The sequence below is a fragment of the Salmo salar genome, chromosome ssa08 (genome assembly GCF_905237065.1).
Source record: "Salmo salar chromosome ssa08, Ssal_v3.1, whole genome shotgun sequence".
NCBI lineage: Eukaryota > Metazoa > Chordata > Actinopteri > Salmoniformes > Salmonidae > Salmo > Salmo salar.
This window is the reverse complement of record NC_059449.1, coordinates 24345866-24367951: the sequence shown is the minus strand read 5'-3', so window position 1 is coordinate 24367951 and position 22086 is coordinate 24345866. Positions and strand designations below refer to the sequence as shown.

Genomic DNA, 22086 nt, shown 5'->3' with positions numbered 1-22086 from the left:
GTTGATCTGAAGCAGTGAACAAAGACAGGGGTCCAGCTCCCCAAGAAGGTTGATCATCCTGGAACTAGACTCAGTTCCTTTTCTCAACACCATGTCGATGATGTCACGTGCCTTCTCTGCCCTCTCAGCTATCCCCTTTAGTGAGTCCATTTCCTCACTTCCTTCAGACAGAGTGAGTTGTAATCCCATAAAGAATCTAAGAAGGTCTTTGGGGTTCAAGATGTCAATCATGGTGGTTGTGTATCTTTGACTAGCCTGACTATCAGCCTCCCCATCTGTATAGGACTAAAAGATCATTTCCTCCAGTTCATTCCTCTTAATTGCGTTTTCAAAATCATGTCGTGGAAATTCTTTCACACAGAGACACTCGAAGTCAATCTGAAATGTAATCATTGTTTATTGTCAGCGAGCTGGAGGTTCAAACGTCAATCAGGATCTCTCCCTGGTCAGACCCAACTCAATGTACCATAGAACACATGTCAATCAGGATCTCTCCCTGGTCAGACCCAGCAGTTGTCTTATATACGGCTATCCACAGACAAGTTATATTTGCATGATATAGCATAATTAATGAATCATTACCGTTTTGTTCCATTCATGTGACCGACCAATACTGGTTCATAGCATTTAACAGACCAATACTGGTTCATAGCATTTAACAGACCAACACTGGTTCATAACATTTAACAGACCAACACCTCACCAGTCTTCTTCTCTCTAAGCTGAGACCTTGAAACTGAGATATCTCCTTCACAAAACAACATCTGGGCTTACTGCCAAATTACAGCTACTGATAGTGAGGATTTGTACAGTCAGCCACTTGATGAACACACAATTTAGTTTATAGAACAGCACATGAATAAAACACAGACATTTGTTAAAAGAATAGCACAAACATAAACATTTCCCTTACAATCATTTAAGTGTCTTTGTCCACAGACTAGGAGACAGGCCTCAGCATCTTCAGATTAGGTGAAGAAGTGTCTTTGTCCACAGACTAGGAGACAGGCCTCAGCATCTTCAGATTAGGTGAAGAAGTGTCTTTGTCCACAGACTAGGAGACAGGCCTCAGCATCTTCAGATTAGGTGCTACAAGACAGAGGATGGAGGAGAAGGGAAGAGAGAGATCAGAAAGTATGGAGAAGAATGAGGAGTGAGATACACCTGAGATAATATCTTGATACACCTGAGATATTTGATGTCCTTTGATACACCTGAGATAATGATGTGATGGGTTAATATGTGATGATGGTCCTATGATACACCGAGATAATGATGTGATGATGTCCTATGATACACTGAGATAATGATGTATTGTCCTTGTACACCTGAGATAATGATGATGATGGTCCTAGATACACCTGAGATAATGATGTGATGATGGTCCTATGATAGAACTATAACAAGAGACATTTATTACAGACAGCAACACAAAAACATGCTTCCATTCTGAAAAATACTTTCTCTTTGATCTGGGTAGCTATGTTTTTATTTGACCTATATTTAATCATTCCACATATTCAAGGGAGGGAGAAAAGAAAACGGTCTTACCTAGATTCACTCAAGTACTTAACAAGATGGTGTTCATGTTCAATGAGAGCTTTGAGACAAGCTCCCGTCACTTCTGGTCCTTTAGGGAGGACTGATCTCAGTAGTTCTCTCATTCGGTCCTGTTCAGTTGTTTCAGCTTTTATTCTGGAGTACTCTTCATCACCAATCATGCTCTTTGACGACAGATCATCTGCTATTGGCATTGGGTTTTTGACTCCCCTGAATGAGTATAGCCCTGTGATTCTGAAGAAACTCCTCAGCAGGAATCCCAGGGAGTGTTAATGCTGAAGGGGGTGAATTAAATGAATATGTCTTTAGGGTGAACAGCAGCTGTTTCTACATCTAACAGTCTCTCCAGTTATCATTCCCCTGATAGTCATTTCTTGTATAGAGCTGATTCCAGGGTTGTAGTCAATTCACATTCAAGTCAGTCAATTAAAATTAAATAAAATTACTTTTCTGTTTATTGAGAAGTCATTGAAAGTAGATGCCCTTTTCCAGTTATTGAATTGGAATTTCAGTGCACTTCCTGAATTGACTGACTTATTTGGAATTGACACCTACCCTGGCTGACACGATTGTCTATTCTACATAACATACAGAGCCTTGCAAAAGTGTTCATACCCCTTGGATTTCTCTATTGTGTTACATAGTGGGATTAAAATGGATTTAATTGTAATGTTTTGTCATCAATCTACTGAAAATACTCTGTAATGTCAAAGTGGACCTGTCCCCCATACATACAACATCTGGAAGGTTCCTCAGTCAAGTATCACATTTCAAGCACAGATTCAACTATACACAAAGACCAGGGTAACAATAACAAAATCAGACATTTAATAATTATGCTGTGGATTACATATTAAACCACCCAGACACATCAAAGATAGTCGTCCTTCTGAACTGAGTTGCAGGACAGGAAGGAAACTGCTCAGGGACGTCACCATCAGGACACTGGTGAATTTTAAAAACAGTTCCAGAGTTCAACGTCTGTGATGGGGAGAAAACTGAGGATGGATCAACAACATTGTAGTGACTCCGATAATAACGACTTAAATGACAGAGTGAAAGAAGAATACAAATATACAGAATACAAATATTCCAAAACATGCATCTTATATGCAACAGGGTACTAAAGTAATACTGTAAAAACATCTACAAAGGAAGAGCACTTTTTGGCCCTAAATGCAAAGCCTCATGTTTGGGGCAAATCCAGCACATCACTGAGTAACTGCCTCCTTATTTTCCAGCATGGTGGTGGCTGCATCATGGTATGGGAATGCTTGACATCAGCAAATACTGGGGAGTTTTTTCAGGATAAAAGAAAACAGGATGGAGCTATGAACAGCCAAAAATCCCAGAGGAAAACCTGCTTCAGTCTGCTTTACACCAGATACTGGGAGAGGAATTCACCTTTCAACAGAACAATAACCTAGGTATTTAATTTCTATCAATCTAAAAATACAAAATATATATTGCCTGTCTCAGTGTCTTCGTAAACCTGCTCCAAAGCACTCAGGACCTCAGACTGTGGCGAAGGTTCATCTTCCACCAGCACAACTACCCTAAGCACACAGACAAGACAAGACAACGCAGGAGTGGCTTCGGGACAAGTCTCTGAATGTCTATGAGAGGCCCAGCCGGAGCCGGCCCAGCCAGAGCCCGGACTAACATCTCTGGAGAGACCTGAAAATAGCTGTGCAGCGACGCTCCCCATCCAACCTGACAGAGCTTGAGAGGATCTGCAGAGAAGAATGGGAGAAATTCCCCAAATACAGGTGTGCCAAGCTTGTAGCGTCATACCCAAGAAGATTATAGGCTGTAATCACTGCCAAATGTGCTTCAACAAAGTACCGAGTAAAGGGTCTGAATACTTAAGTAAATGTGATATTTTATTATTAATCAATTAGAAAAAATGTCTAAACCTGTTTTTGCTTTGTCATTATGGGATATTGTGTGTAGATTGATGAGGGAAAAAAACAACTGAATCCATTTTAGAACAAGGCTGTAATGTAAGAAAATGTAGAAAAGTCAAGGGGTCTGAATACTGTTCCTTGGACAGTCTCTGCATCTGTTTACTTGGACCTTGTGGTGTCTGAGATAGTACTCATCTGAAAGATAAACAACATGAGGTTATATCACTATAAATAGCATCTGGTACAAAAGTACAAAGTGATGATTGACATGTGTTCCTACCTCGTGATACAATTTCTTTCCATACTGTCCTCTCATCATCACTGAATAACTCCATCTCAATGTCAATACCTGTCATTTTCACAACCGCTTTGAAAAAGCTTGGTGTGGTGTCTCTATGTATGAGATGAATCCTCTGGAGGAGAGAGAGAGAGAGAGAGAGAGAGAGAGAGAAGAGAGAGAAAGAGAGAGAGGGTGAGAGAGAGAAGAGAAGAGAAGGGGGAAGAGAGAGAGAGATCAATGCATAGAACTGTGACTTAAATGTCAGATTCATGTTCTTAGTCTACTAAAACTGTACCTGTGGATTGATGGAGGTAGAACAGGGAATGTTCAGTCTGAAGGAACTATTCAGTTTGAAGGACTGCTCTGGTCTTGTGATGGGAATCCTTTTAGACCCTTGAAACTTTGATTCCTGTTGTTCCACAGCCTGTGAAACGAGGCACGGAATACACAGCCAGTCAATGTATAGTCTAATTCAAACATTATTCATAAAACCAGCAACACACTTATCTTCATATAATGAGTGTCAACATAAACTGCACCACTGGTTAGTTAAGGTCATCTCTATAATAATGGTACCTCACCAGTATTTGGCCGGGGTTACTGGGGAACAGGTATAGGCGTGGAATTAGTGTTTCCTTCACCACTGTCAGATAGAGCATCAGCTCACAGTGGACATCTACGTTCCAAGACAGTAATCTCAGTATCAGAGAGATTACTGAGAACTTGGGATGGAGAATCTTAGCATGGAATCTGGTGACCTCATGCACTTCCTCTAAAGACACTCCATGTTCCTCTACATGAAGAATCTTCATCTCATTCCTCAGGGAAGGGTTGGTCCCTGAACAACAAAATAAAAAGGAGACAGAAAGACAAATATTGTATTATTCATCCAACTAAAACACAAAGAATATGCAGTACCAGATCACAGTAAACTCAAACTCCCAGAATAGTTCATTCATTCATTCAGGAAGTGAAACTCAGTTACATGGAAATGTCTTTCTGAATACTATTTCTATATGGTTTTACCTAAACAGACAAAGTGTGGCAGATGAACTTCCTCCAGTTCACCTAACTCCATAGTGATGTCCAGCAATGGACCACCTTGTGTGTACTGCATGTCTTTCAGAAGTTGACTGTAGGGTTCCCAGTTCCTGAAGTGATAGTTCAGAATGACATCTCTCTCACACAGCCAGCGGAGCCCAGACACTGTGCACTCATAACTCCCTTTGGGTGTCCTGTGTCTGAGGGCAACAACAAGATATGGTAGAGAGGGTCAATGGTCAAATGGAGATGTTGGATTAGAAGACTATTCCCAAAGGTAATGGGGAAATACACTAGCAAGTGGAATGAAATGTTAAAAGTAGCTATTTTACCTGAACATTGTCACTCCCTGGACAGTGGAAGTCAAGGGTTCAATCTGAAGCCAGTGTGTGGAGTCCTGAACAAGGACAAGCATGTCAGTAATACATATGGGGCCTGTTTCCTGGACACAGATTGAGTCTAGTGCTGGACTAAAAAGCATGCTCAATGGAAGTTTCAATAGAAAGTTCTTTAAGGTCCAAGACTAGACTTAATCTGTGTCTGGGAAACTGGCCCATTAACGAAAGTAACTAATCAAATGTATTTATTCAACGTTACATGGAATGCTGGGGATTTATCAATGAAACTGTCTAATGACAAAATATGACAACAGGTAAAATCCTGCATGACTACAAGCAGAACACAGGACTGTCTATATCCCAGTAAGAATGGTTGGTCAGTACACACCTGGCTTTGAGACTGTGTTTATATATCTATATCCCAGTATGAATGGTAGGTCAGTACACAACCTGGCTTTGAGACTGTGCCTGACTCCTACAGTTATGTAAAAGTAACAATTGACATTATGACTTACCTCAACATGGTCACAAGTCTTACAGCTCTGAGGAATCCCTGAAGTCAAAAGTAGTTGTTACTTAAAATGGACAATCTCATGGAATAATGAATTAATAATTATTCATTAGACTTTTAATAAAAATGAATATATAAGTGAGCAACAGTCTCAGAATGTACACTCATTAGCATATCATAATCTGACATTAGTGTTATATTAATTAATGTTTGTGGAAGCAGGAAACAACATCGTTCTGGTCCATGTTTTGTAGATGTTGGGGTCTGATTTCTGGTAGATCCTAGGATGAGAGCTTAAAGGTAGAGTCAGCTAAATGATTTTGTACGAGCAGCACCACAGATATTGTGATGAGCAAGATGCCTGACTTCTCTCTCTCTCACAGTCACACACAGTATCTGCCCATGTGCAAGGGTTCTCTTCACTCTCTTACAGAGTGGTAGTCACGGGACCAAAACAGCGGAGACGTTTAGCCTTGCGCTACAATGCTCTTAGTTGTTATTGAAATTGACCCACAATGCTGTTTACTTTGTGCATCTACGTCATATTGCTGACTCTACCTTTAAGCTTGTTTTGACCAAATAGAAAACAATTATCAGTTAACTCACATTTCTCAGGTCCAGGCCTGATCCAACTCTCTCCACCATGGTATCTGGTGTTCTCAGGTCCAGGCTTGATCCAACTCCCTCCACCATGGTGTCTGGTGTTCTCAGGTCCAGGCTTGATCCAACTCTCTCCACCATGGTCTCTGGTGTCCTCAGGTCCAGGCTTGATACAACTCTCTCTACCATGGTCTCTGGTGTTCTCAGGTCCAGGCTTGATCCAACTCTCTCCACCATGGTCTCTGGTGTCCTCAGGTCCAGGCTTGATACAACTCTCTCCACCATGGTCTCTGGTGTTCTCAGGTCCAGGCTTGATACAACTCTCTCCACCATGGTCTCTGGTGTCCTCAGGTCCAGGCTTGATACAACTCTCTCCACCATGGTCTCTGGTGTCCTCAGGTCCAGGCTTGATGCAACTCTCTCCACCATGGTCTCTGGTGTTCTCAGGTCCAGGCTTGATACAACTCTCTCCACCATGGTCTCTGGTGTTCTCAGGTCCAGGCTTGATACAACTCTCTCCACCATGGTCTCTGGTGTTCTCAGGTCCAGGCTTGATACAACTCTCTCCACCATGGTCTCTGGTGTTCTCAGGTCCAGGCTTGATCCAACTCTCTCCACCATGGTCTCTGGTGTTCTCAGGTCCAGGCTTGATCCAACTCTCTCCACCATGGTCTCTGGTGTTGGTAAAGCAGAAGGATAGACTGTGATTAAACTAAATACAACTTATAAAGGCTTTATATAGCATGCATACAGTCTTCATAAGACATACAACAAGTTTATAAGGGGTGAGAGAACAACTCCCTATGTAGGGCGCATTGCCTAAATGTGACATAACCCACTATGTCAACTTTCATATAGGCAATACCGACAGGTGACATTGCATATCTTGAGGAAAGCCCTTAGAGGTGTGAAGTCACCAGGTATCATGAGTTACATACCCCCAGGTAGTGATTAGAGAGAGAATGACATTACAGAGAGGCTGTTCTATTTAATAGGTTCTGATGCCCTCTAGTGGTTAGAGAGAGAATGACATTACAGAGAGGCTGTTCTATTTACCAGGTTCTGATGCCCTCTAGTGGTTAGAGAGAGAATGACATTACAGAGAGGCTGTTCTATTTACCAGGTTCTGATGCCCTCTAGTGGTTAGAGAGAGAATGACATTACAGAGAGGCTGTTCTATTTAACAGGTTCTGATGCCCTCTAGTGGTTAGAGAGAGAATGACATTACAGAGAGGCTGTTCTATTTAACAGGTTCTGATGCCCTCTAGTGGTTAGGGAGAGAATGACATTACAGAGAGGCTGTTCTATTTAACAGGTTCTGATGCCCTTTAGTGGTTAGAGAGATAATGACTTTACAGTGAGGTTGTTCTATTTAACAGGTTCTGATGCCCTCTAGTGGTTCGAGAGAGAATTACATTACAGAGAGGAGAGATAACTGGACATCGGTACATCCAACAGAACACATTAAAACACACCACTACGACTAATCTGTCTATAGGTCCAACAGAACACATTAAAACACACCACTACTACTAATCTAACTGTCTGTAGGTCCAACAGAACACATTAAAACACACCACAACTACTAATCTAACTGTCTGTAGGTCCAACAGAACACATTAAAACACACCACTACTACTAATCTAACTGTCTGTAGGTCCAACAGAACACATTAAAACACACCACTACCACTAATCTAACTGTCTGTAGGTCCAACAGAACACATTAAAACACACCACCACTACTAATCTAACTGTCTGTAGGTCCAACAGAACACATTAAAACACACCACTACTACTAATCTAACTGTCTGTAGGTCCAACAGAACACATTAAAACACACCACTACCACTAATCTAACTGTCTGTAGGTCCAACAGAACACATTAAAACACACCACTACCACTAATCTAACTGTCTGTAGGTCCAACAGAACACATTAAAACACACCACTACTACTAATCTAACTGTCTGTAGGTCCAACAGAACACATTAAAACACACCACTACTACTAATCTAACTGTCTGTAGGTCCAACAAAACACATTAAAACACACCACTACTACTAATCTAACTGTCTGTAGGTCCAACAGAACACATTAAAACACACCACTACCACTAATCTAACTGTCTGTAGGTCCAACAGAACACATTAAAACACACCACTACTACTAATCTAACTGTCTGTAGGTCCAACAGAACACATTAAAACACACCACTACTACTAATCTAACTGTCTGTAGGTCCTACAGAACACATTAAAACACACCACTACTACTAATCTAACTATCTGTAGGTCCAACAGAACACATTAAAACACACCACTACTACTAATCTAACTGTCTGTAGGTCCAACAGAACACATTAAAACACACCACTACAACTAATGTAATTGTAGGAATGATTCCAGAGGAAAACAAATGATAAAATATTGCTATGACTCACCTCTGAATGTCTTGGCCATCTATCTGACACTGGGTCACTGAGGAGGAGTAAAACCTAAACCCAAACCCAGGATAGAGGGGTTCAGTGAATGTGGTGTGTTCTGTGTAAAGGTGTGTCAGTGTACCAGAGGAGGACACACTATAGAAGGACAAAGTACCAGCTGGCCAGTCCAGATACACTCCAACTCTCTTAGAAACAGGACCAGAGATGGATCTCCAGACATGGAAAAATACTTTCAATTGATAACCTCTTTCATAGCAGAATAAACTCAAGGACTTCTTATTGGCTCCAATCCTACAGTCATCCTCCTTTCCCTTTCTCTTCAGTCCTCTGTACACCACACCAATGACAGCCTCGGTACCATCCCTCTCAACCTCCCAGTAACAACGAGATCCAGATAAGCCTTCTCTGCAGAGAACTTGGGGATGATAGTCAAATCTGTCTGGATGGTCTTCATAATGCTGCTTCTCTTCCACCCATGTCACCTTCCTGTTCCCCTCAGACAGTATCAGGTTTGGGTTTACTGTATTTGGGTCCAGGGTGAGATGACAGGCATCTGTAGACAAAAGGAGAGTTTAATCAAACCACATCTTCATATAAAATGTTGTTTTGTAGGAACAGAACAAGTATTGATTAGTTACTATGTTACTATAGTTCTGAATATGTAGTTAATTAGGATTGAAGAGACTTACACTTCCTCAGCCCTGATTTCAGCCTGCACTCTCCACCATGATCCACACTGTAGGAGAAACAGGTTATTGACTGACAAAGACCTAATAAAGCAGTCAACATTTAAACCATATTGTTGTGTTCTGGTGCACTATCCAAGTTCATTACTAGAGACATACAGGTATTCTATCCTACCTACTGCATACAGAACGGAGTACAAGTTCATTACTAGAGACATACAGGTATTCTATCCTACCTACTGCATACAGAACGGAGTACAATTCATTACTAGAGACATACAGGTATTCTATCCTACCTACTGCATACAGAACAGAGTACAATTCATTACTAGAGACATACAGGTATTCTATCCTACCTACTGCATACAGAACAGAGTACAATTCCACCAGGATATCAGAGATGCAGAAGAAGAGTATTCATGTGGTGATGATGTATGCTGTGTTGGAGTGCTCAGCCTGCTGAGTAAACTTCCCCTTAATTCTACCATCATGTCCTCATGTTACTGACCCTACTACACTACATATGACACAACCACTGCTCACACTATTAGGACATCTATTCTGACTTACTTCAGCTTCATCAGTTTATATGTGGGATCCACCAGAGCAGCTGAAAGCAGTCCCCCTGCAGAGTCTCCTGGGTGATTGTAGCTCAGGTCAAGCTCTTTCAGGTGGGAGGGGTTGGACCTCAGAGCTGAAGACAGAGCAGCACAGCCCTCCTCTGTGCCCAGACAGCCAGACAGCCTACAGAGAGACACACAACAGCTGTCTAGGTTGGTGTACTGGTGTCAATCATCTTGTAGGACACCCATACATTTGTCCATGACACAAACATTGTCATGAAACATCAGATTTTCAGAGTATTTGTTTTACTAAGCTCAGTTCAGTACAGACCTGACTGAAACAGCTGTACTTACCCCAGTGTGTGTAGTTTACAGTCTGGATCCTCCAGTCCAGCAGACAGCAGTGTAACTCAGCTCAGTAAAGACCTGACTGAAACAGCTGTACTTACCCCAGTGTGTGTAGTTTACAGTCTGGATCCTCCAGTCCAGCAGACAGCAGTGTAACTCCTGAGTCCTGCAGGTCATTGTCTCTCAGCTCCAGTTGTTTCAGTTGTGAGTTGGGTGAACTCAGGACTGAGGCCAGATGTGAACAGCAACCCTCTGTCAGACCACACTGACCTAGACTAGAGGGCAGAAGATCACATGATTAACACATGTTTAAAACATCCACATAATAACTCATACTGAAGATATTTAACTCACACTAGTGTCTGTATGTTGCAGAGTGGACTGGTTAGTCCAACACAGAGCAGCTCCACTCCTCTGTCTCCCAGGTCATTGTTGCTGAGGTCTAGTTCTCTCAGGGGGAGTTTGGTGTCTGCAAGAGCTGAGGTCAGAGTCTCACAGGATTCATATGTCAGTTTACAGCGATCCAAGCTAGAGAGAGTAGATAATCTGTTAGATATACAAATCCTTCATTATAATGATACTGTAAACATCAACTCAATAACATAACTTACAGTGCTCTTTTGCAGGTTTTCACTACCGGCAGCAACCTCTGATAACCTTCCTTTGTTGTGTTGTATGTCTTCAGGTCAAACTCCTCCAGCACCTCCTCTGACATCAGTAACAGGTAGGCCAGGGCTGAACATTGGTCAGGTTTTAGTCTTGATTCTGAAAGAGTTCCTGATCGCATGGAGGTCTGCATGTCTTCAACTAGAGAGTTAGCACCAAGTTCATTCAGACAGTGGAACAAGTTGATGATCCTTTCTGGTGAAGATTCCCTTTTGATCTTGTCTGAAAGGTACCTGACTGTTCTCTCAACTGTTTCCTCATTGGTCTGTGTTGTACTTCCTGTCTGTGTCGAAGGCCCTAGATTCTGATTGGACTCCAGTGAGAGACCCAGAAGGAAGCGGAGGAACAGGTCCAGGTGTCCATTCTCACTCTTCAAGGCCTCGTCCACTGCTCTCCTGTGTAAGTCAGACAACTGTATTGACTGCTTCTCTTCATCACTAGTGGGGGAGAAAACATTTTCCTTCTTGTCCAGACATGATTCTAAAGCATGCACTGCTGCTAGAAACTCCTGAATGCTCAGATGCACAAAGCTGTAGACCTTGTCTTGGTACAGCCCAGATTCTTCTTTAAAGATCTCTCTACACAATGCTGAGTACTCTGATGCCTCTGTGACATCAAGGCCACACTCTCTCAGGTCCTCCTCATAGAAGATCAGGTTGCCCTTCTGCAGCTGTTGGAAAGCCAGCTTTCCCAGTTTCAGGATCATCTCTTTGTCTGACTGAGACAGTTCCTTTGGGTTTGTCTCTGTTGCTTTGTTGTACTTCTTATTCTTCACAATGATTTGGATGAGAATGAAGTGTGAGTACATCTGGGTCAGAGTTTTGGGGACTTCATCCTTCTCTGCCTCTTTCAGTATCATCTCAAGGACAGTGGCTGATATCCAACAGAAGACTGGCATGTGGCACATGATGTGGAGGCTCCTTGATGTCTTCATGTGTTTGATGATTTCATTGGCCAGATTCTGATCTGGGATTATCTTCCTGAAATACTCCTCCTTCTGTGGATCATTGAACCCTCGTACCTCTGTCAGCTGGTCAATACACTCAGGAGGGATCTGATTGGCTGCTGCAGGCCTTGAAGTTATCCAGAGGAGAGCAGAGGGAAGCAGATTCCCCTCGGTGAGGTTTGTCAGCAGCACATCCACTGAGGTTGGCTGTGTGACATCACAGCACTTCTCATTGTTTTTAAAGTCTATAGGAAGTCGACACTCATCCAGACCATCAAAAATGAAAACAGTTTTGGTTTCACCATCTTCAATGCTGTCAATCTCTTTCAGCTCTGGGAAGTAGTGGGAAAGAATTTGCATCAGACTGTATTGGTCCTTTTTCAGGTTCAAAACACGGAAAGGAAGAGGAAACATGAAATGAACGTCCTGGTTTGCTTTTCCCTCTGCCCAGTCAAGGATGACCTTCTGCACAGAGACTGTTTTTCCAACACCAGCGATTCCTTTTGTCAGCACAGTTCTGATAGGTTTGTCTTGTCCAGGTAAAGGCTTGAAGATGTCATTGCATTTGATTGGTGTCTCTTGTGTGGTTTGTTTCTTGGATGCCATCTCTATCTGTCTAACCTCATGTTCATTATTGAGCCCTCCACTTCCACCCTCTGTGATGTAGAGCTCTGTGTAGATGTCCTTGAACAGACTTTGGTTTCCATGGTGTCCAATTCCTTCAGATATGTGTTGATACTTGTGTTTCAGTTTAGCCTTAATGTCTTGTTGGACTGTCAGAAGAGTTTGACCTGTAGGAAAACAATGAGAGTTGGGACTCATAAGTTTGTGTGTGTGTTTTATAAGGGCCTTTGTACTGTTCTTTGTAATATTGTATGAAACACAGTCTTACTTCTTCTGTCCAGAAGGTTGTGTGTGATCTTTAATGCATCTTCACTGTCCAAACTCTCCACTTCCTTATTGTCATCTGGTAGTGGTTCCTGGCTGAAAGCAGGTGGCTGATCACTCTTCATTGATAGCAGGCTGGTTGTAGGGGACTCTGCTCTGGGCTTCTGGACACTGAACAAAACAGGGAGAGATCACCTCATCAATATCTCATAAACTTCATTTTAACAACTGTATAATGGACCTTCTACTGTATAATTACTGATGTTTCTTTTTAAATGAATCCACAATTGGGAAAACAGCAGCACTGAGTGGTTTCTACTCTGTCTTTTATAAAGCTAGCCATCTTCAGTTAGCTAGCCATCTTCAGTTAGCTAGCCATTTTCAGTTAGCTAGCCATCTTCAGTTAGCTAGCCATCTTCAGTTAGCTATCCAGCTTCAGTTAGCTATCCAGCTTCAGTTAGCTATCCAGCTTCCTGTTAGCTATCTATCTTCAGTTAGCTAGCCATCTTCAGTTAGCTAGCCATCTTCAGTTAGCTAGCCATCTTCAGTTAGCTAGCCAGCTTCAGTTAGCTAGCCATCTTCAGTTAGCTATCCATCTTCAGTTAGCTATCCATCTTCAGTTAGCTAGCCAGCTTCAGTTAGCTAGCCAGCTTCAGTTAGCTATCCATCTTCAGTTAGCTAGCCATCTTCAGTTAGCTATCCATCTTCAGTTAGCTAGCCAGCTTCAGTTAGCTTCACATTCCAGGTCCGGCTTCATCCATACTATGATGGTGTATACTCCCGCTGCTAAGTGTAGTAGTCTTATAACTGTGTGTTGCACATGGCTAGTCGAACCCCAAACTCTTCATTTAGGCCGGTTAACTCAGAGCTAAGTCCACTTATCCTGAATGAAGTGTCTGAGCCACTAGTTGAGGACCAATGAAATCAGATACCCTTCCTCTCACACAGATTTGGTCATCCTCCCCTTCATTTGAGGAAGATAACCGATTTAAAGATTGCAGAGCTATATGATTAATACATTGACATGATTGGTTGACGGTAGGTGGGGGCGGGAGGTACTGTATAAACACAAACTCACTTCCTTGAAAACAGCTCTGCACTGCTCCTCGAAGAACAGGAAGTATGAACGCACTGACTTCTGCAGAGGCCGTATCACCGTAAAATGCTGCACGGCAAATGCAGACGTCAGATTGACCATGCAGAGCCTTTATTTTTGTATTTAACCTTTATTTAACTAGGCAAGTCAGGCAAGTCAGCGGTGTTGCAATCTACTGCAGAGATAGCCTGCAGAGTTCTGTCTTACTATCCAGGTCTGTACCCAAACAATTCGAGTTCCTACTTTTAAAAATCTACCTTTCCAGAAACAAGTCTCTCACTGTTGCCGCTTGCTATAGACCACCCTCTGCCCCCAGCTGTGCTCTGGACACCATATGTGAACTGATTGCCCCCCATCTTTCTTCAGAGCTCGTGCTGCTAGGTGACCAAACTGGGACATGCTTAACACCCCGGCCATCCTATAATCTAAGCTTGATGCCCTCAATCTCACACAAATTATCAATGAACCTACCAGTTGCAACCCCAAATCCGTAAACACGGGCACCCTCATAGATATCATCCTAAACAACTTGCCCTCCAAATACACCTCTGCTGTTTTCAACCAAGATCTCAGCGATCACTGCCCTATTGCCTGCATCGGTAATGGGTCTGCGGTCAAACGACCACCCCTCATCAGTGTCAAACGCTCCCTAAAACACTTCAGCGAGCATGCCTTTCTAATCGACCTGGCCCGGGTATCCTGGAATGATATTGACCTAATCCCGTCAGTAGAGGATGCCTGGTTATTCTTCAAAAGTGCCTTCCTCATCATCTTAAATAAGCATGCCCCATTCAAAAAATGTAGAACAAGGAACAGATATAGCCCTTTGTTCACTCCAGACCTGACTGCCCTTGACCAGCACAAAAACATCCTGTGGCATTTTGCATTAGCCCCCATGATATGCAACCTTTCAGGGAAGTTAGGAACCAATATACACAGGCAGTTAGGAAAGCTATGGCTAGCTTTTCAAGCAGAAATGTGCATCCTGTAGCACAAACTCAAAAAAGTTCTGGGACACTGTAAAGTCCATGGAGAATAAGAGCACCTCCTCCCAGCTGCCCACTGCACTGAGGCTAGGAAACACTGTCACCACCGATAAATCCACTGTAATTGAGAATTTCAATAAGCATTTTTCTACAGCTGGCCATGCTTTCCACCTGGCTACCGCTACCCCGGCCAACTGCACTGCACCCCCCCACAGCAACTCGCCCAAGCCTCCCACATTTCTCCTTCACCCAAATCCAGATAGCTGATGTTCTGAATGAGCTGCAAAATCTGGACCCCTACAAATCAGCCGAGCTAGACAATCTGGACCCTCTCTAAAACTATCTGCCGAAATTGTTGCAACCCCTATTACTAGCCTGTTCAACCTCTCTTTCAAATCATCTGAGATTCCCAAAGATTGGAAAGCTTCCGCGAACATTGCCCTCTTCAATGGGGGTGACACTCTAGACCCAAACTGCTACAGACCTATATCTATCCTATCCTACCCTGCCTTTCTAACGTCTTCGAAAGCCAAGTTAACAAACAGATTACCAACCATTTCGAACACCACTATACCTTCTCCGCTATGCAATCTGGTTTCAGAGCTGGTCATGGGTGCACCTCAGCCACGCTCAAGGTCCTAAACGATATCATAACCGCCATCGATAAGAGACATTACTGTGCAGCCGTATTCATCGACCTGGCCAAGGCTTTCGACTCTGTCAATCACCACATTCTTATCGGCAGACTCAACAGCCTTGGTTTCTCAAATGACTGCCTCGCCTGGCTCACCAACTACTTCTCTGATAGAGTTCAGTGTGTCAAATCGGAGGGCCTGTTGTCCGGACCTCTGGCAATCTCTATGGGGGTGCCACAGGGTTTAATTCTCGGGCCAACTCTCTTCTCTGTATACATCAATGATGTCGCTCTTGCTGCTGGTGATTCCCTGATCCACCTCTACGCAGACGACACCATTCTATATACTTCTGGCCCTTCCTTGGACACTGTGTTAACCTGTTAGGGCTAGGGGGCAGTATTTACACGGCCGGATAAAAAACGTACCCGATTTAATCTGGTTATTACTACTGCCCAGAAACTAGAATATGCATATAATTATTGGCTTTGGATAGAAAACACCCTAAAGTTTCTAAAACTGTTTGAATGGTGTCTGTGAGTATAACAGAACTCATATGGCAGGCAAAAACCTGAGAAGATTCCTTACCTGAAGTGGCCTGTCTGACAAGTTCTTGTTCTTCTTGACTCTCTTTATTGAAAACTGAGGATCTTTGCTGTAACGTGACACTTCCTACGGCTCCCATAGGCTCTCAGAACCCGGGAAAAAGCTGAATGATGTAATTCCAGCCCCTGGCTGAAAAACATTAGCGCCTTTGGTAAGTGGTCTATCAGAGGACAATCAGACTGAGGCGCGTGCACGAGGCGACCCCATGTTTTTATTTTCTCTCTCTTTGTACTAAAACACAGATTCCCGGTCGGAATATTATCGCTTTTTACGAGAAAAATGGCATAAAATTGATTTTAAACAGCGGTTGACATGCTTCGAAGTACGGTAATGGAATATTTAGATTTTTTTGTCACGAAACGCATCGGGCGCGTCACCCTTCTTTACCCTTTCGGATAGTGTCTTGAACGCACGAACAAAACGCCCCTATTTGGATATAACTATGGATTATTTTGAACCAAACCAACATTTGCTATTGAAGTAGAAGTCCTGGGAGTGCATTCTGACGAAGAACAGCAAAGGTAATAACATTTTTCTTATAGTAAATCTGACTTTGGTGAGGGCTAAACTTGGTGGGTGTCTCAATAGCTAGCCCTGTGATGCCGGGCTATCTACTTAGAATATTGCAAAATGTGCTTTCACCGAAAAGCTATTTTAAAATCGGACATAGCGAGTGCATAGAGGAGTTCTGTATCTATAATTCTTAAAATAATTGTTATGTTTTTTGTGAACGTTTATCGTGAGTAATTTAGTAAATTCACCAGAAGTTTGCGGGGGGTATGCTAGTTCTGAACATCACATGCTAATGTAAAAAGCTGGTTTTTGATATAAATATGAACTTGATTGAACAAAACATGCATGTATTGTATAACATAATGTCCTAAGATTGTCATCTGATGAAGATCATCAAAAATTAGTGCTGCATTTAGCTGTGGTTTGGGTTTATGTGACATTATATGCTAGCTTGAAAAATGGGTGTCTGATTATTTCTGGCTGGGTACTCTGCTGACATAATCTAATGTTTTGCTTTCGTTGTAAAGCCTTTTTGAAATCGGACAGTGTGGTTAGATTAACGAGAGTCTTGTCTTTGAAATGGTGTAAAATAGTCATATGTTTGAGAAATTGAAGTAATAGCATTTCTAAGGTATTTGAATAACGTGCCACGGGATTCCACTGGCTGTTACGTAGGTGGGACGAAATCGTCCCACTGGCCCTAGAGAAGTTAACAAACCTCCAGACGAGCTTCAATGTCATACAACTCTCCTTCCGTGGCCTCCAACTGCTCTTAAATGCAAGTAAAACTAAATGCATGCTCTTCAACCAATCGCTGCCCGCACCTGCCCGCCCATCCAGCATCAGTACTCTGGACGGTTCTGACTTAGAATATGTGGACAACTACAAATACCTAGGTGTCTGGTTAGACTGTAAACTCTCCTTCCAGACTCACATTAAGCATCTCCAATCCAAAATTAAATCTAGAATCGGCTTCCTATTTCACAACAAAGCATCCTTCACTCATGCTGCCAAACATACCCTCGTGAAACTGAACATCCTACCGATCCTCGACTTCGGCGATGTCATTTACAAAATAGCCTACAACACTCTACTCAACAAATTGGATACAGTCTATCACAGTGCCATCCGTTTTGTCACCAAAGACCCATATACTACCCACCATGGTCGGAACTAGAAGCACAAGCATTTCGCTACACTTGCATTAACACCTGCTAACCATGTGTATGTGACAAATAAATTTGATTTGATTTGATTTTACCATTGCGACCTGTACGCTCTCGTTGGCTGGCCCTCGCTTCATACTCGTCGCCAAACCCACTGGCTCCAGGTCATCTACAAGTCTTTGCTAGGTAAAGCCCCGCCTTATCTCAGCTCACTGGTCACCATAGCAGCACCCACCCGTAGCACGCGCTCCAGCAAGTATATCTCACTGGTCACCCTCAAAGCCAATTCCTCCTTTGGCAGCCTTTCCTTCCAGTTCTCTGCTGCCAATGACTGGAACGAACTGCAAAGATCACTGAAGCTGGAGACACATATCTCCCTCACTAGCTTTAATAAGCACCAGCTGTCAGAGCAGCTCACAGATCACTGCACCTGTACATAGCCCATCTGTAAATAGCCCATCCAACTACCTCATCCCCATACTGTATTTATTTATTTATCTTGCTCCTTTTGCACCCCAGTATCTCTACTTGCACATTCATCTTCTGCAAACTACCATTCCAGTGTTTAATTGCTATATTGTAATTACTTCGCCACCATGGCCTATTTATTGCCTTAACCCCGTTATCCTATCTCTTTTGCACACTGTATATAGCCTTTTTCTACTGTATTATTGACTGTATGTTTGTTTATTCCATGTGTAACTCTGTGTTGTTGTATGTGTCGATCTGCTTTGCTTTGTCTTGGCCAGGTCGCCGTTGTAAATGAGAACTTGTTCTCAACTTGCCTACCTGGTTAAATAAAGGTGAAATAAAAAATAAATAAAAAAATAACAAATTCTTATTTATAATGACAGCCTACCAAAACCTTCTATGGATGATATGTCTACAGCCACAATGCAACAAGCTGTTAAACAGATTGGTGTGCTTATGAATGCAAAGCATCCGAAGTCGGCATTAACGCTAAGTAATAAAATAAAGGAGGAACTTCTAAAAACCTATTTCACAACATAGTCTGCTGAACTTGCAAGATAACTTTTCTTTGATTGTAATTTCGGCACAAATGAAAATGTGTTACTGCCTCATGGATTTGATATTTCAGCATTATCTCAACGAAGTGTTCGGTGTTGGACTAGCAATGTGCCTCATTCACGAGCAGTTAAAAGCCTGCTAGAGTGAAAAGGCTCTGCATGGTCAATCCGCAGTCTGCATTGACCAGAAGTCAGGGCATTCATACTTCTTCACTTTGCTGAGTAGAGCAGAGCTGTTGATCAGGAAGTTTAAACCTCCCGCCCCCACCTACCATCAACCAATCATGTCAATGCGGAGCTATACGGAGCCCTCCGCATTTGTTGCAACATTTGGGAGGCGCATGGCATCGCCGTACAAAGCTCAATTTGGCCTCCAAGCCTATGGAGGTTCCACAATTGCTTAACTGATCAAATCAAATGTATTTATAAAGCCCTTCTTACATCAGCTGATATCTCAAAGTGCTGTACGAAAACCCAGCCTAAAACCCCAAACAGCAAGTAATGCAGGTGTAGAAGCCCGGTGGCTAGGAAAAACTCCCTAGAAAGGCCAGAACCTAGGAAGAAACCTAGAGAGGAACCAGGCTGTGAGGGGTGGCCAGTCCTCTTCTGGCTGATCCTCTGAACCGTATACCACATTGCCAGATCAAGCAGAAATTGGCTTTAATAGTGGCAGGCGGGTGAGCAATTTCCACCGTCGTATTATGGATGAAGCCTGACCTGGAATGTGACGCTAACTGAAGCTGGCTAACTGAAGCGGTCTAACTGAAGCGGGCTAACGGAAGCTGGCTAATGGAAGCTGGCTAACTGAAACTGGCTAACTGAAGCTGGCTAGATTTATAAATGCCTGAGTAGATGTAGCTGTAGCTTGCTTCGTAGTGTAACACTTAGGTTAGTTCTGAAGGATTCGTTGCCATAGAGATGTACCTGGCTAAAAGATGAGCCACTCGTGGTACTGGGTATCTCGAGTTGAACTCAGAGCAGTGGCAGGTATTTATGGATGCCAAAAAAAATACAAAACATAAAACCATTCATCTTTCGTCTCTCTGCGTTTCATAATGTTCCTTCAATTCACAAGAGGCTGAATGTATCTCAGAGGAGAAAGCATCTGAGTGAGTGAAACAGCGCCCCCCTCTGTCTCTATACATGTAGGACATCTATTCAATTCAATTCAAGGGGCTTTATTGGCATGGGAAACATATGTTTACATTGCCAAAGCAAGTGAAATAGATAATAAACAAAAGTGAAATAATCAATAAAAATGAACAGTAAACATTACACTCACACGTTTCAAAGGAATAGACATTTTAAATGTCATATTATGGCTATGTACAGTGTTATAACAATGTACAAATGGTTAATGTACAAAAGAGAAAATAAATAAACATGAATATGGGTTGTATTTACAATGGTGTTTGTTCTTCACTGGTTGACCTTTTCTTGTGGCAACAGGTCACAAATATTGCTGCTGTGATGGCACACTGTGGTATTTCACCCAGTAGATATGGAAGTTCATCAAAATTGGATTTGTTTTGGAATTCTTTGTGGGTTTTTGTAATCTGAGGGAAATATGTGTCTCTAATATGGTCATACATTTGGCAGGTTAGGAAGGGCAGCTCAGTTTCCACCTCATTTTGGGGGCAGTGTGCACAAAGCCTGTTTTCACTTGAGAGCCAGGTCTGCCTATTGCAGCCTCTCAATAGCAAGGCCATGCTCACTGAGTCTGTACATAGTCAAAGCTTTTCTTAATTTTGGGTCAGTCGCGGTGGTCAGGTATTCTGCCACTGTGTACTCTGTAGCATTGAAGACAAGGGAAGCCAGAGAGCATCTGGCATTCCTTGACAAAAAAAGTATAAAAAATTAGCCAATCAGCGTTGAGCTAAACCATGGGTGTCAAACTCTGGCCCGCGGGCCAAATTTGGCCCACGGGGTAATTATATTTGGCCCGCGAGACAATACCAAATTACTACTAGAGCTGGCCCGCCTGTATTATACAGCGCATTCACCGCTAATACTACGAATCCCATAATGCTCTGCTGTTGTTTTCGCGCGCCAATCAGGACAGGACCCAGAAACGCCCTCTCCTCTGTGACAGTAGTCATAGCAACATAGACGCTACAACTGTCAGCGCTATCCCTTCCCAAAAATGGCGAAAGAAAGGCAGAAAACAGGAGCTTTCTGGACAATTGGGAGGCAGAATATCTGTTTACATATGTAAAAGACAAACCTGTTTGTCTTGTTTGTGGAGTCAACGTGGCTGTAAGTAAGGAGTACAACATTAGACGACACTATGAAACGAAACACCATGACAAATACAAGGACCTGGACATGACTCAAAGGAGCCAGAAAGTAGAGGAGATGAAAAGAAGTTTGGTTTCACAACAGAATATGTTCAAAAAAGCCACATCACAAAGTGAGGCTGCTGTAAAGGCTAGTTATATAGTAGCAGCAGAGATCGCAAAATCAGCCCGGCCCTTTAATGAGGGAGAGTTCGTGAAAAAGTGCATGATGAAAGTTTGTGACCTCGTATGCCCAGAGAAAAAGCAAGCATTTTCAAACGTGAGCCTGAGCAGGAACACAGTAGCTGATCGCACATGTGATCTTGCCACCAGTCTGTATGACCAGCTGATGGAAAAGGGAAAAGATTTCGTTGCGTTCTCCCTCGCTGTGGATGAGAGCTGCGACGCATCTGATACTGCTCAGCTGTCAGTCTTCATCCGTGGAGTGGACTCAAATCTGTGTGTTACGGAGGAGCTATTGGGATTCAAATCAATGCATGGCACAACCACAGGAAAGGAAATCTTTGAGGAGGTTTCCAAATGTGTAACTGAAATAAAGCTGCCGTGGGATAAACTCGTTGGATTAACGACAGATGGTGTGCCAGCGATGTGCGGTAAAAAGAGTGGACTGGTGGGCATGGTTTGGGAGAAGATGCGGGAAGAGAACTGTGCAGGTGAGCTAACTGTTTACCACTGCATCATACATCAGGAATCACTGTGTGCCAAAGCCCTAAAGATGGAACATGTTATGACCACAGTAACACAGGTAGTTAACTTTATAAGAGCCAAAGGTCTGAATCACCGCCAGTTAAAAAAAATTCTAGAGGAGTGTGGTTCGGAATACGCAGACGTGCCGTATCACACAGAGGTGAGATGGCTAAGCAGAGGAAAAGTACTGAACAGATGTTTCGAGCTGCGTGAGGAAATATGTCAATTCCTGGAAACCAAAGGGAAGGATACAGCAGAGCTCCGGGAGCAAAAGTTTCTCTGTGAGCTGGCCTTTC

General features: G+C 42.8%; 2 protein-coding genes across 3 annotated transcripts in view; both read right to left on the bottom strand.

Moving 5' to 3' along the window:
* LOC123744235 (NACHT, LRR and PYD domains-containing protein 3) overlaps positions 1 to 22086 on the bottom strand; it is a 53246-nt gene that overhangs the window by 25370 nt on the left and 5790 nt on the right. Inside the window, exons 2-5 of one of the 2 annotated variants that reach the window (XM_045723047.1) lie at positions 12784 to 12950; positions 10891 to 12682; positions 10634 to 10807; positions 10381 to 10554 (exon numbers count right to left, since the gene is read on the bottom strand). In XM_045723047.1, the coding sequence (XP_045579003.1) occupies positions 10381 to 10554; positions 10634 to 10807; positions 10891 to 12682; positions 12784 to 12950 (2307 nt within the window). The remainder of the gene's footprint in view (positions 1 to 10380; positions 10555 to 10633; positions 10808 to 10890; positions 12683 to 12783; positions 12951 to 22086) is intronic. The other variant, XM_045723046.1, reaches the window with a different exon arrangement.
* LOC123744234 (NACHT, LRR and PYD domains-containing protein 12) overlaps positions 3749 to 22086 on the bottom strand; it is a 294132-nt gene continuing 275794 nt past the window's right edge. Inside the window, exons 16-17 of the mRNA XM_045723045.1 lie at positions 4043 to 4171; positions 3749 to 3880 (exon numbers count right to left, since the gene is read on the bottom strand). The gene's annotated coding sequence lies outside the window, so the exon portion shown is untranslated. The remainder of the gene's footprint in view (positions 3881 to 4042; positions 4172 to 22086) is intronic.